This window comes from Dryobates pubescens, chromosome 2 (genome assembly GCF_014839835.1).
Source record: "Dryobates pubescens isolate bDryPub1 chromosome 2, bDryPub1.pri, whole genome shotgun sequence".
NCBI lineage: Eukaryota > Metazoa > Chordata > Aves > Piciformes > Picidae > Dryobates > Dryobates pubescens.
In genome coordinates, this window is record NC_071613.1 from 23,787,558 (window position 1) to 23,803,685 (window position 16,128).

The 16,128-nt window shown below is 41.2% G+C and overlaps 1 protein-coding gene across 1 annotated transcript in view; it reads left to right on the forward strand.

The window, feature by feature from the left end:
* Nucleotides 1–205: 205 nt before the first annotated feature.
* Nucleotides 206–16,128, forward strand: part of IQCA1 (IQ motif containing with AAA domain 1) — a 108,413-nt gene continuing 92,490 nt past the window's right edge. Inside the window, exons 1-5 of the mRNA XM_054172964.1 lie at nt 206–249; nt 4,969–5,293; nt 9,391–9,504; nt 11,627–11,815; nt 12,533–12,604. Of these exons, the coding sequence (XP_054028939.1) occupies nt 206–249; nt 4,969–5,293; nt 9,391–9,504; nt 11,627–11,815; nt 12,533–12,604 (744 nt within the window). The remainder of the gene's footprint in view (nt 250–4,968; nt 5,294–9,390; nt 9,505–11,626; nt 11,816–12,532; nt 12,605–16,128) is intronic.

Consider the following 16,128-nt stretch of genomic DNA (forward strand, 5'->3'; position numbering starts at 1 on the left):
CTCTGCTGACCTGAACAAACCAGCAGTCAAATTTAAGTCTGGTATTTTTCAGAAAGAAAAGAAGAAAAAAGAAAAGCATTTGTGCAAGCCCCTTTTCCTCTCAGGGCCTCACTTTCCCCTCCCAACCTTTGTCTCTTGTTTCTTTATTTTACAGAGGCTGCAGGGCAGGGTTTCCCTCCCCCGTGTTTGCCCAGGGCTTAGCACAATGGCTGACCTGTCAAGCCCCGAGTATCTAGAGGAGACCCCAAGGTCTGGCCCCTGTATGCACTTCCTTGTTGCAAGACCCATGTCTCAGTCTCCTCTTGTCTCCTCCATGACTGTTGCCTTGATCTGCACGGTGGGGAATACATGCTGAGCTCCTTGAGCCTGCAGGAGCCCTGCTCCAGCACACAGATCCCTGCTGCAGCCCAGCTCCACATATCCTTCCTTTCAGAAGCCCTGCTGGTGCTTTCTCCATTTCCTGTTACGTGGCCCAACACAGCCCAATCTTATCTTCTGAGGAATAGGAAAGTGTAGGTAGTTTGTAGTGGCAGTGTAGATGCTTCAGAAATTGTTTTAAACACATATGATTTAGTGCTCATTCAATCAAACAGGAATTTCCATATTAGGTGAAGAGAGCTGGGCCAAGTCCAAGTCAAATGTTTTCCCTTCCATGCCCTTACGTGTGCCCACCCATCAGAAAAACCCGTGTGTCCCATGCAATACTGCCCTGCATTTATGTGGTTGGCATGTGAAAGTGTGAGGTATTTCTGTCCTCAGAGGACAGCCCAGGAAAACCAGGCATCAAAGAAGCCTGGGTTCAGCCCACAGACAATCCAGAGACAGAAACAGCTTGGAGTGCAAAGCATGTCATGCCCTGGAATAACAGAAGTAGTGTCCCCTTTGACAGCTAAGAAAGAACACTGAGACGCTTCAGGGGAAGGAAAGAAAACACACACACACAAAGGTAAGCCTACTGATGCCAGATTCTGCTACTGGCTCAAGAGTGGTCTGAGGGACAGTTTGCATGCTCAGCACAAATCCTTCCAAAAAAAGTCTCAAAAACCAGTTCATGCACAAGTAAGTGAGCTAGCCTCAGTTGTACTCAAAACCGACACCTTTTTCTTAGTGTAAGAAGAGATAGGTCAAGCAAACATGCAGAGTTAGAGAGCCCTGGAATATTAAAATGAGGCTCTGCATAATTTGGCAGGATTTTTAACATCTCTTTATAATTCGAGCAGAAAAAAACATATTTCTAAGCTCCACTCAAAATAAGCAGAGAAGGCTTTATCTCAAGCAATAATAGTGGGATTCAAACTGGAAGTCATGCTATGGCAAAATAACTTAAGCCCTTGTTCCAGCCTCCATTTCTACTTTGTGGGAATGAAGAGAGAAAAAAAAGAGACATCAGTTGAGGAGGTAAAGCCTTGACCTTCCCTCTAAGCTGCAAGCTGCCAGAATGCACTCTGGGGGCTATGGAGTTAAGCCACTTCACGTGTTTTTATCTCATCCCATTACAACATTGCTTATTTTCCCCATAACACTCCTATTTTGTAGTTGCTATGACAATTTGTAGCATTAGTTAGTTACACTGCTTTACACATGTACTGACTGAGAGACACATTTCTTTCTTTTCCAGGATCTAATAATCTTATGCCACAAGTGAGAATATTATGCTCAGTGCTTCTGGTTACGTGCACTAGTAGGCTAGTTAGATGCTCTAATCAATCTAATTCTGATGCAATATCATCCTCAGGCATGGTTACAGCTCACAACCTACCTGTTACAGAACAGCAACAAGCCTATCAATGAACTAGTAACAGTAAATAAAATGCTAGTGCACTCAAGGCTGTGCTGCACTCACCCTTCAGTGTGTGGAAGCAATTTTGGAGGAGCTTATAACTCAGTGCAAAGGGAAACGCAGAAAACAGGCAAAAAAAAAAAATCAAATAAGGGCAGGCAAGGAGAGTCAGTCCTGTCCTTTGCTTTTAACATGTAACCTTGAAGACATGCATTACTCCTGACTACTTTTGAACATGTTTGTCTCCAAAACTCATCAGAAATACAGCTGCTCTGCCAAGTCCCCCAGAAAGGCCTATAAACACCAAGCACACATGATTCTTCAAACTAGTTCAGAAGGGTTCCCCTTTGGACACTAGTAAAACCTGAAATAATTATGTTAAGCCTGTTTTGGGGAAGGGAAACAAATGGCTGTTCATATGTCCTCTAATTTTCAATCAGGGTGAACCAAAGAAACACTCAAATTGTGTTTCTGCTTGCACTGTCCAGTTATCAAGTATCTGCTGTTCCCCATCACATGCCTAAACAAATTTCAGCTCTAGGGTTAGGTCGCCCCAAGGTGTCAGTCACACTGATCACCACAGATACACAGGAGTTATAAGCTTATCACAGCTGAAAATTCAGCCATTCCACATCAGTCTTTTCCTTTTATACTTAATTTTCCAGTGGACCCGTCCCTTTTTTTCCTGTCATTTACACAGAGCATCACTGCTACAAAGCCTCCAAACATACCATAATATCCATAGTCTTAACATCTGACCCACACCAACGTGCTTACAATCATCTTAATGCTTATCTGATAAACTAATGCTTTATGGAAGCAATTATGTTCCATCTATATTGCATTATGTTAATATCCTCTGAAGGGGTAGAGCACGCCGTCCCCCTCCTTTCTTCAAAAGTCATTCAAAATATAAAAAGAATGGATATTAGCTGGCTCAGCAGGAGGAACCACTTGACATTCCTCAGTCAGAGGAGGCAGAAAGGGAGATTATTGCAAATTGGAGTGGACAGTCATGGCGTCCGTTCTCGTCGTGGTATAATCTGTTGTCTCCCTGCAAGAACCTGCATTCGAAACACTCTGGCCCAAGGATACCCACCGTTCCTAAATCAGCAGCACGACTGTGGGGACAACCTACAGGGCTTCCTCAAAGATTTATAGCCTCCCCACTATTAAATGGGCTGTGAGTAGGCACAGCTAAGCAAGTACAATACCACGTTGTTTCCTTCTGTGCTGGAGTGCCTCGTGAACCTCACATCAGTACATGTTCTTCCACATTCTGACTTCAGAGAAAGCATAGAAAACTCTTACTGAACAGAGCTGTTAGGTCAAAGCTAAAGCTGGTCTCGTTTGTGCCAGCCTTCTCAACTCTGGTGGTTTTATTTTGTTTATCTCCTGCACCTGGGTTAATTGCTGCAATTGAGAGACTCAGTGGTGCAATGGGATGTAAATGAAGTAGGAATAAAGGAAGGGGAAAATCCTGGGTGGGCTACGGAGACATTAGGAAAAGCAAGACCAGCTGCATCCTGCAGAAACCCAGGTCAGCTGGAAAGTAAAATACGCACTTTTAAAAGTGCAAATTCAATAGAAGGGTTCAGATTGTTGGTCTTTTTGCTGACTGCTTCAGGGAGTCCCAACAGCCCTGTCAGCATCCTGGATATGCAGCACACACCCTGTGCTTTGTACACTTGTGGGCTGGCATTTGTCCTGTTCACCCTACTAGTCTCTCTTTCAGCACAAGCCTCAGGTCATTCTGTACTCTGAGATTGGGAATGATAAAATCCACTGACAAAGGTCCAACTTAGGCATTTATTATCAAGCACAAGCAATGTTAACAGCCCAGCTTTCTTGTCAGAATTAATACACAACCACTCCCTCAATGCTGCTCAGACCAGAAAGAGCTGATCTGGAAGCTCATCAAACTGAGGCAGGGCCTTTTACTGTATTCATCCTTCTTTAAGAGGCTCTAGAAAAAGCAAGCAATAGCTTGGTTAAGCACGTGGATGTGTCTGGATTGCACCATTTAAGCAAATGACCTTTCTTTCTAGGTCTAAGAAACAAAAGTCAGTTTTCCCTGTCACCACAGCCCAGTTCTCCCCTCCTCTTGCAAATCTGACAACATGAATCAACTTTTTCTCTCAGCGTATGTGAATCTCGGTGCAGAAGAAATTTCTTAGCTCTGCTAGTTGAGAAGCATTTGTAAAGACAAAAGACTTTCTGATACCTGTCACTCCTGAGATTTAGTCTCCACCTGGAAAAGAGGTGCAGAGTAGAATGGGACCCTAAAAGAGGCTTTCACCACCATAAATATTAGCACCTTCCAGTGACAAGCCTGCCATGTGTGCTCTTCTCTGAATAAAAGCCTCATTGCCCAGAGTCCATATCTTGCTCCTCTATGATTTCCCCTGATACTCTGCACTGATCTGCTTTTCCCATGAAAAGCCACTGAGAGCTACTCCATGCTCTCATCAGAGCTCCGCCTATCCCTTCCAAAAATACCAAAGAAACAGCATTATCACATCTGAAAATGAGGCTGTCCTTAGGTGACATATTCCATGTCACATAATCCCCTAGTTGCCGGACTAGATGTTCAGCGATCCCTCGGAGTGCAACAGTTACTACCATAGAAATAAATTCCTCACTTCATGTTTGAAATAGCACCCACAGCTATGCTTCAGTGCGGGCACTGTTACGGCCCTTACCCTACAATTAGCTCCAAGCAACCATTTCAGAAAGGCAGAAAAGCAACACATGCTTTTCAAACATCAATTTAGTCCTTATCCCAAACACAGACCTAAAATAGACCTTCCCCCATCATCAGGGTGTTGTGGGGAGATACCTTTTCTATTAGGTCATTTAGCATAACTGAACAAAACCCACAACCCTGTCCAGAGTTTAAGCAAATGTTAAGAACTAAGTTGAAAAGTTTAACTTTTAAGTTAAGTAAATTACCTTTAAGATTCCTATTTTTAAAACACCCAAGGAAAGGAATTTTTGCTAATGTGTTTTGTTGTTTTTTGTTTGTTTGTTTGTTTTTTTAGTACCTTGTAGTTAAAATGTCTTTATAGATACAGAGGATCACATTTCCAGGCTTTTTTTGAGGAATCCACACATATAGAGCCCTGGCCTCATTGTGTGCTAACTCATGCTTTCATGTCAAGTTAACACAGTCTCTTCTTTTTAATTAGCACTTACAATAAGATGTGGGAAGATGCCCAGAAAGACCTCGACATCCAGCTCCAGAAAGAAAGAGAAGAGTTCCTCCAGCCAGAGAATGACCACGAGAAAGTATTTAAGATGTTAACCACTTCCTACATCAAATACATGCAGATCTTCCGCAGCTTGGAGATGGCCCACGACCAACTCGTGCACCAGCAGAAACGGGCAGTGATTCAGCAAGTGCTAGATGGAGTTATGGGCCGGATCCTGGAGATCAAAAAAGAGATGGTGGAGCTGGAGAACTCAGAGTTTCATTATGTTGATAATATCCTGGTAGATCTAAAGCTTCTCCCGGTAGGTCTACCTCTTTGTGAGCAAATTCATAGGAGCTTTGCCTGTGCTGTGTTTGGAGGACAGTCACACATTTACTTGCAGCCTGTGAAGTTCCAATGAGTGTTTTAGCTTCCTATACATTTACTAGTGTACTGGGAGATCAGTAGCTATGGCGTTTTTTAAAAGATGATAGTATACTTGATCTATGGTCAGCATTAGATAGTGGAACAAGATTTTAAAAGCTTACCTGCTTCATCAGGATGTTCCTTTTTGGCTTCTTTATATCAGCACAGGCTCTATGAATCTTTCAGTTGCACGTGCCCTAGCATGAAGCTGTGTTAGCTTAGGCAGTTTCACAGCTATAGTCAGCAGCTTGACTCTGCCTGATTTTAATGTGGGATTAGATTGAAGATAGGCAAGTGATATTAAGGTACAACCAGCTTCAATCTGCCCTTAAGAATAATAGAATCATTTTGCTTGGAAGAGACCATTAAGATCATCAAGTCCAACTGTTAACCCAGCACTTCCAAGTCACCAATAAACAGTGTTCCTCAGCACCACATCTATATGTCTTTTAAATACCTCCAGGAATGGTGACTCCACAGCTGCCCTGGGCACCCTGTTTCAGTGCCTGACAATCCTTTTGGTGAAGAAATTTTTCCTAATGTCCAATTTTAACCTCCCCTGACACAACTTGAGGCTACTTTCCCTTGTCCTATTGCTTGTTACTTAGAAGAAGAGACTAACCTCCACCTCACTACAATGACCTTTCAGGTAGTTATAGAGAGCAATAAAGTCTCCCCTCACCCTCCTTTTCTGCAAGCTAAACAACCACAATTGCCTGAGGTGCTCCTCATAAAACTTGTGCTCCAGACCTTTCACCAGCTATGGACATAACTCCAGTACTTCTATGTCCTTCACATACTGAATACCGTATTAGAGGTGCAGCCTCACCAGTGCTGAGTACAGGGACACAATCACTTTCCTGACACAAGCCAGGATACTGTTGGCCTTTGTGTCACTGTGAATCAGTCTGACTTCAGGCCTCTTTTGGCGATCACAGGAAGCTAAAACCTGCAGAGTCTGATCTACTGTTTCACCGTATAACAAAGTAGTAAAACAAGAAATCTGAGACAAGTCTTCTTTTGTCAAAAAGACAGGAGTTAGGAGCAGGTTCAACGTTCAGAGTTCAGGAACGTCTGATGTAAAAGCAGCCCCCTGACAGACTGTCCCCTAAACCAGATGAATATTACCATCAGGGCAAGTCCTGAAGCTGTCCTCTAAAAGCAGCATGAAGAATTAGCAGCAAAAAGCTGGTTACTTCTCTCGCAGACAGCTCCACCTATTGTCAAATTCGGGTACCGCACCTTTCCTAAAGAAGAAAAACAAAGTTGTCGTTTATATTGCTGCTTCCCCCCGCCCCGGATCCCAGTAACGACGTGAGATAAATTGCCGTATATCATTGTAGCGTTATTCTGAGATTTGAAAACGCGTTTCTGTTTGCAATTGCACAAGTATCCCACTCTGCAAATTTAAGATAGTAATTGCCATGAATTTTCACCGGCGCTTTACCTCCTACATTAATCACAGCAGAGAATTATATTAAACAATGAGAAGGCATACTAGAGAGTATAAACACATCTCCGGGGAAAGTGAGCCTTCTAATCATATTTTCGAGTCATTAAGCACTGCTATTTTCATGACTTAGCAGTAAATCCACCTGCAGCAAAAAGTTGGCAAGTCTGAAAAGCTGTGCTTGACATCTATTAAAAAACAAGCATAAATTCAAATTCCTGCACCACGCCTTAAAGTTAAGAAGGTATGGCATACCTATCTACTACCAAAAAAATAAATCACTGAAGAGATTTCAGGCTTTTTCAAATACAACATTATTTTCCATAGCAGATAAACATAAAGATTTATAGGACTTTTTTTTTTAATTACATAGTCACATATTCTTGCTGATAAAACAAAATTACTGGCCAGTGCTTGACAAAACTTCCATCTCTTAAAAAAACCTGCCCAGAAAAGATCTGTCTAGTCCTTCCTTTCACTGTATTATCATGGGCTAAAATCCAACATGATTTTAGGCAGAGAACACAGCAGAGTAGTCCCATTTTGTATCTTATGCAATGGTATCGGTGTTCTTTGTGCTGTGTCATCATAAGGCCAAGCTTCATCTTTCTTTAGTTCTGCACCTCATGTTTTTGTACAGTTAGCTTCCAACATGCAGTCACTCTATTTCCTGGGGTAATTGTAAAAGTATTTGGATACACAAATCCCATGTGGAGCCCCCATAGTGGCTAGAACACTGCACATTTGACTTGAGGGATCACAAGCCTAACTTTACAATGCTGGACCCCCAAAAAAAGAGGTTATGAAGAGAAGCAGGGTCTCTACTCCCCACTCCTTTCAGCCCCAGTATTATGGTTTTAATCTCATCTTTACAGTCAGTAGAAGTAACAGTCCAGAATCACTTGTAATTCAGTCCCAGGTTAGACACAGATGCTCATCACCACTACACTGAATAACACACTGCTATATGAGAGCATCAGAGCCCCCTCATCCTGTGTGAGGGTGTCCAGACAAACCACTTGGTTTTTCATACCAAAGGACAGACAGATTTGGAATTGAACCTAGAGTGATTTGTACTCGTAAAGTACAACATATAATCATTTCCATCAACAAGCAAGGATGTTGGAAGTTGCAAACAGAGAGGTTAACAAGACAAATATTTAGAAGCTGTAGCAGACCAGACCTCTACATTGATAATATCAACAGGGATAAACACAGTCCCTCTTGGAAGCTTTCTTATGCTGCCATAATAGGGTGTCCTGGACTACATAGTGTGCAGCTGAGGGAATAGGTAATGAAATCTTGAAGCTGGCAGTTCACAGGGATTGTTTTAATTGGCCACAACTTTCCCTGCAAATTCTTGCTCTAGAAATTGGAAGGCCTCACAGCTCACAAGCAGTACATTTACCATATGCCTGTGTCAAGGCAGGAATAGTATTTGTTCTTTACAGCCAGCACTTGTCTCCTCCATATCTGTCCACACCTGAGGTAGCATTGAGACTGAAAAGGATCAAGGCAAAGGTCTCTCTGAGCAGGTAAAAGCCCATCAGGTTCCACAGCAAATAGAAGAGAGAGCGCCAAGAGTGCAGCATCAAGCCTTGAGCCTCTTAGGCTCCTTGGGCAAAAGAGCCTGTCCCCCACATATACCTGAGGACTATGCCACTCCTTATGAGAAGCATGACGTGGTAACTACTGCTCATCTCACCCATCCTCTTTCTGTCCTTCTGGGTAAGAACACTTATCTTTTAGGTGTTCCTGAAAACAGTATACAGGGAACATGGCACAATTATGAACTACACCTGTGAAGACATTTCTCCCCCAAAGAGGTGTACTTGCCAGAAATTATGCTTGAAGAATTGTCTCCACTCTTTGACACAAAGTACTGGTTGTCACTCCACAGCATCATTTGGGAAGTTTTGTTGTCTGTGTTTTTTTTCAATTCTCAACAACAGTAAAATTCTAGAGGAGAAGAATAGATAAAAATGTGAATCAGTGGTGTCTTTTTTTGTGATGGAAATGTTTAAAGACAGCCACCTCCAGTCATAGCTGGTTTTGAGAGGGGAGAGATATCCCAGTCACAGCATGACAGTTTCTCTACAGGTAGAAATATCTGTAGACAAACAAATGTGCTTTGGTTCTTTAAATGGTCAAAAATATGCAAGAGAACAGATCTATTTTTCATGTTGATTTGAGTGGGATGATCATACAACCAGAAGTATTCAGTTCAGTGGAAATTGTGTTTAAATTTCTGACGGCTCTGCCAAGTATTTTAATAATTTGATAATATAATTGAGCCATTATAAAAAGAAATATTTCTGAGCTGTCACAGTTCAGAAACGGAGTTGCTTTATTTGTTTTTGTTGAATTAGGCCTTAAGTAATTGCAAAGTAACAGCTCAGCAGCTGTTACAGAGGTCAAATTCCTCAACACTCCAAAATATTGAACCACCTCAGTCCAGTTTAATTGCTTTCTGAAGATGTTCAATACATAATATGATTTTAATGGAATTCTAAAAAGCATCTGATGACTATTTCTTCCTCTAGGAAGTCTTAGAAGTACCTATCCCAAGGTATTTCATTAAAGAAAGACTGGAAGTCCTGCAGCAGAGAGAGAAAATGCTTGATCAGATTTTACTTAATGCTGGCTTGCAAATACAGGTAAGTATACCACATGCCTACATAATCACACACTTAATATTTTTAGGTTTTAGCCACACATCTGAACATGAGCCTCTGAAAAGTACTTTTATAACAGTTAGGAAAAGTCTCTGTATAGATAAGGCACAAATAGAAAGTAACATTAAGTTTTCTTGTCCAACAATATCCAGTCACATCTTGAGTCTGGTTAAGACTGAAATTAATTGACTCTGTTTTATGTATGAGTGTCAGAGAAAGGGCAGCACTTCGGCCAAGTTTAGTAGGTGCTTTGTTTGTCTAGCTAACTCTCATCACATAATTAGTTCTACTGAAGTCAAGTTGGGCTTAAGATTTACTGAACCAGAATTCCTAACTGGAACGGGCAGAACTCAGAGTTCAGGTCAGCACAACTGTTAGCATTCAGTTGTTTATAACCTCTGAACAATGGCTACAGTCTCTTCGGTGCAGCTATAGAGCTGCAGCTGCTGGGAGGGGTAGAAAATTGAATTTTGGCAGAGCAAAAGTCGTTACAGAGAAGTCCATGAGCACTCCAGTAAAGACTGTTCTGGATTTGATACACTTTTGACCTTTTGGAAACGGCGTATTGCCTACAAGCAGTCATTCCTAACCCCTAGAAATAAACAATTATGCCTACATGTCTGGATAACTTAGATTCATAGATGCTATACCTATAAGTGACAGTTCTGATCAGACCCCTTTGTCAAACTGCTGTATTGCCCCAGTACTGCTGAATTCTTCAGCAGTAATTGTACTGGTAGGGGAACTCTGCATATTGATCCCACAAAGCAAGGAAGGGAAGGAAAGAAACAGCACCAGTCAGAGGCAGTCTGCAGAGACAGAACACAGGCCTGCTGCTAGATTGCTTTAATGGGCAGCTACAATCCTCTTGACCTCCACAGTAAATCTCTGGGTAAATTCCCTGCTCTTCTAGTGGTATGATGTTGGTCTGTGGTGATGGTTTATTTTGGCGTATTACATCTTGAAGACTTTTTGCTCTGCTTTCATCCCTCTTCAGCATGGCATCTGTGACAGATTTTTCTGGTGTGCAGCCAGCTCACCTGGGAGCCCCAGACTGACAACATTCAAGTCTCCCTTTCCAGGATGCTGCAAGAGAGGCATGGAATTCAATAAATATGAATAAAATAATCTCACACAGTACAAGTCCAGCACCTTGTGCTGCACTTCCTGTTCAATCACCACTGGGATTATTAGAGGGTTGTCAGCACTTCTGCATGCATTGTACAAGCCATGTACACTCAGGAAATCCTAACTGCTGTGTAACAGACCACTGCATTCTTCAGTGTCCGTGGCAGTGCTGTTACAAGCAGTTTAACATAGATCAAAAACAGTGAAGTTTACCAGTGGAGTCTGGTCTGCAGATTTTTTGTCCTTGTATGTAACTCTGTTATAGAGAGTCCTGATGAACGTTTAGTAAGCTCCACGCAGTATTAATGTGAACGGTCTCCAACCAGGGGATTAACGTCAACAAAGGACAATAATTCATCTTTTCCATAGGGAGCATGAGGGGTTAACAAGAGTTCTTACGAGTGAGAATGGGGAGAATCTCTTTCCAGCTGCAGTGTTCTACTCTTTTCCAAACCTCTTCTGTTTGGGATGGACAGTCTGTCCTTCCAGGCAGCAATGGAGCTAGGGTCCAAGAAGCGCCATCAGAAGACCACCCTTTCAGAAAGCAAAAGGAAGGTATTCCATAGTCAAAGAATTTTGCATTTTAGGAGGACAAAGTCCTATGGTTCTTCACATGCTTGCTTGGTTGGTTGTTTTTCCTTAAATGGATAAAGTTCTGAAATATTCATAAGCCATACAGAGCCATTGCTTCCCACCATAGCATCAGGTGTTTATGTGAGCCAAGGAAAACATCAGGTTTGCTTTATCCTTAATGTCCTCAGGAAAACATTTCTCAAAATATCAGACCTTCGGGATAGTGCAAGATGGCACTGAGGCAGGAGTCTCTGCTCTTTGTGATGGGCATTTTTTGGTATTAGAAAACAAAACTATGAATAAACTTCTTGCCTACATTTTTTTAACTGAGGTAAGCAGTTAACAGAACATGTATAACTCTACTACTTTGCTTTGTCCGTTCCTTTTTGCTGTGCTGTTGAAGGAACCTGCCGAAACCATGACAACTGAAGAAGCCGCTAGATTGATCCAGGTTGCAGAGCGGGCTCGACAAGGACGTTGTCGAGCAGCATTAATGAAGAAACTTTACCTTGAAGACAAGAGACAAAATCAAACTGAACCTCAGGTTGAGACAGGTCCAAGTCCAGATGATGCTGCCACTTGCATTCAAAAGGTGGGATCTCTGGTTTAATAACAGTTCCGGCAGAACCAAATGATGTTTTGTTCAGAGGAACAGCAGTAGACAGAAACACATGGAAAGCATTCTGAAATGATGGCTGGCAGGGTATCTACCAAGGTGAAATACATAATTTTTGATTTAAACCACTTAATTAAATGAGACAGGACCCTGGATGCGAGATCAATGGAAAGTCCTGCACTGGCAATGCAGGATGACTTTATAACCTACATGTTGTTCTTCCATTCTGATTTTTATGACCTCAGTTGCTCTTTCTGGCATCCCCTTGGAATCCAGTCCGTCTCAAAGAATTCATGCCTTTTCCTGTGATCTCCAGGGAAAAAGTTCATTCCATATGTTGAAAAGATGACAAAAGGAAATCAGTGCTAAATACCAGAAAGTCCTTGGGCATGAATAATTCAGGCTGTTGAGCTGGTTTAGAATGGGAGCTCAGTCTAAATTCTGAGGTCTAAACATTTCTGGGAACCCTGGTATAATGTTTAGAAGCTAGATATACCAGTGTGAGAGGGTAACAAACCTCAGAATCTGTGGGACTTTTAAAAAAAAATAGCAGATGGCAACCTGTTAAAGAGCAATAGTTTCAATTGTATATTGTGCCTTTCCTTCCTCTATTTGTTTTTTCCTGTGTCTGCCACAGTAAAGGAAGCTGTAACAAGGCCCATTTATCTCATTAGAGTTTTGTTTACAATTCAGGTTTGGCGTGGATATAACCAGCGCCAGAAAACACAGAAAATGAGAGAAGAGGAAATGATATTTCTGGGGATGGTAAGTAGTGCTGCCTAGAGAATATAAAATGTCACAGTCTGTTTGTTCTTCAGACTTTGGTAATTTAGCAGAAGATGAGAAATTCATTTCTAAAATTCTTCCTATTTTAAAAGGCGTCTCTAAGGGGTACAGAGCTAAACTGAAGTGATAGATAGCCCAGAGGTAGCGCAGTTTGTCTTATGCTGCATGCTTTTGTGCTGTGTATACACAGCCCAATATATTTGGCAGATGTAAAAGCAGACATGGTGGAATTTACCCCAGGTTCTAGGGAATCTGACCCAAGCATGACAGAGAATGGAAATTTTATTATTCAGATTTTAATTAATAATTCCAAGACACTTGAGCTGCCTTTTTCTTGGAGTGGAATAAAAGCAGCAAAGACTTCTTCTCTCAGCTCTTTGCAAGCCACGGCATGTGTACATCAAGAGTAGGTAAAGCAGGCATTAGAAATGCTATGTTAATATGTCAGTAGTTCCATAACTCCATTTAAAAATAACCAGAATAGTCCTCACATCAAATTGCAAAATTAAGGGAAGCAAACAGCTGCTTATGGTCAGTTAGATCACATAAATCATAGAATGCATTGGGTTGGAAGGGACCTTTAAAGGTAATCTAGTCCAACCCCCCTGAAGTGAGAGAAAATAATGAAAGAATCCTTTCCAGAAGGAACCTTTTTCTCCCACAATTAGAGAAGGTACACTTCCTCCTCCCAACAGTATCTTCCTTTCTAACAAGTACCTGAGAAAAAGGAAAAACTTTTCACAGTTGACATTTTCTTTGGCCACCACTAATTCTTCAGGTGCCTTCATTGAGCACTAACAGGTGTAAAGTCTCACAGCTCCCATCAAACTCCAGCTACAGTAGCACAGCCCTTTTACCAAGTTCTAGTAGAGCTGCTCATTACAGAAACATTGATCACTGCTCTATGTTTAGTAGGTTTATTTGTGCCTGTGTTCTACAGTTCTTAAAAGATTGATTTATAAACTCATTTAATTTTGAATTAAAACATGCTTTCTGCTTCTACCAGAGAATTTGGAAGATTTTTTTTTTGCCCAGCAATGAAATCACCCTTATCTATGTTATAAGTTTATGAAAACTGATTGTGCCTATAGCATACATCTGCCAAGCACATTTTATCACTTCTAAAAATGACCTCAGAATTTTATCTTTAGGAAGCAACATGTACATTCACCTAAGTTTTGCCATGTTAAATACAGACAACACATCATGGATTATTTCTTTTAATATCTGCTGGTCATTAACAGTAAGTGTAGCCAACATAGCTGCCAATTCTGCCTCTGTTTAACACAACATTTTAATTAGTGCAGACCTAAAGTGGAGAACATATGGGATATACTGAAAATTGATTAGAAACTGTACTTTTTGCAAAACAAGAGATCATTTCCCACCGTATCCCAGGACAGTTTTTGCTGAGTCTTAAAACTAGAGTCTTAGGAAGGATATCTAAGTCTGGCATCAGTTATTGGAAGGTTCACAGCCAAGCACTCTTCATGGTGGCAAATGGTAGGAGTAACTGATAACTAGGATGTAAATAACCTAGTTCACAGGGAGGAAATCTGTATGATCATAGGGATGAGGGGAATTGAAACCAAACACATATATAGTGTATTCATTTCCTGACCTCCATTTAGGACCAAGAGAATTGATGTTTTCAACTCTGCACTCAGACTCATTAGTCTTTATCAAGCATATAATCAAAGGATGTAGGGGGGAAAAAAATGATACCTCTAAATAATCTGTTCATCTGTCTAGTGTTTTCATAATCCCCATTTGTGTTCCCCTTTTACTTTTCATGCTACATTCCCTTCCATGGTCTCCAAAGGAAATGAGTGGCAAGCTGGCTCACACTGATAGATAGGCAGTGAGCTCCAAAGGTCAAGTCCCTTTGATGTATGATCACGTCAGCCCTCTAAAAAATGACCACAGATCTTCATGTGTAAATATGTTGAATTTGCTTTTCTAATGCTGCACGACTTAGATAAATTAGAAGACTTAGCCATCCATTACTCCCAAGTCCATCCCAAAGGAGACCTGATTTTTACTGCCAAAAAAATATAATTTCTCTTATTATAATAGATGTTTTAAAACTGTATTACTTCCATATAAAGACTGCTTTGTAAAAAAAAAAAAAAAGAGAGTCCATTTGAAGTTCTGAATAATGATTTTTTGAAAACTTCAATTGTGTTTGCCTAAAAAAATATGGAAATATGTGCAGAGACCAAGAATTGTCCAGTCTTTCACTTAATTCAGGATTATTTTCTTTACTGTCTACTTGCTTCAGAGAAATTTATGTATCTTTTCTGGAATTCGATTCTATTTCATCTTTTGCTCAATGACAGAGCAGAAGCCTATGTTCCAGAGATTTTCCTTGCCTCAAAAGTAAAGCTTCATTATTATTGTTATTATTATTTATTAAAGATTAATTGCAGAAACAGCACAATTCCCTTAGCACATGTTTTCTAAATCTCTGATAAATCACAATGTGCAATACCAGTTTAATTTGTAAAGAGAAGCAAGCCTCACTAAGAGCATATATATCTTCATAACTGTATCCTGACTGGTTTCCTGATCTTCCCCACATTCCTGCCACAGTGCTATTTACTACCAGCTCCAGCATAACCACCATAGCCAGTGTTCCAGGCATAGACCAGTGTTTAAGCCATACCAACCACACTGATATTGCAAGAGAACACATTAGATTGTCTTGAAAACATGCATGAGCTGTCCAAACAAACCTGCATTTCCTTGCTCTACTGTCACATCCCACTTGTAACATACCATTGTTCCAGTTTTAAAGCTGGTGCATGCTGACGCTTGTCTGTTTCTGGCATTTATGAATTCCCTTTCATTAAACACACCCTAGTTAGGGGTTTCTGTGATTGTTTCATTTTGCTGCAGCACAAGCTAGCCATCAGCCTTGTTTAACTGGATGTGTGAACTGTTTTTTGGCAACTGCTTTCTCTTAAGGTGGTGCAAAACAGCCCAGGCCTAATAACGATTGTGCACTCAGTGCTTTCCCTGACAGACTCTCCAGGAAGTTACAATCCCAGAACACAGGCTACTGGAAAGAGAAAAAGCTGCTTTTAACACAAAGTGTTAGGATAAACAGTTTGCAATCAGACTGATTTATGGGAGTCCATTTTAGGGACTCAGCCTACTGTTGCCACTTTAAGGCAGTAATCGGAAGGCTTGGACATCTCCTTTCTCATGTTTTCACAGAATCAACCAGGTTGGAAGAGACCTCCAAGATCATCAAGTTCAACCAATCTCCCAACCCTAACTAATCAACTAGACCATGGCACTAAGTGCCTCATACAGGCTTTTCTTAAACACCTCCAGGGATGTCAACCCCACCACCTCCCTGAGCAGCCCATTCCAATGGGCAATCACTCTTTCAGTGAAGAACTTCTTTCTGAGATCAAGCCTAAACTTCCCCCTACACATCTTGAGATTGTGTCCTCTTGTTCTGTTGCTGGTTCCCTGGGAGAAGAGACCAGCCCCCA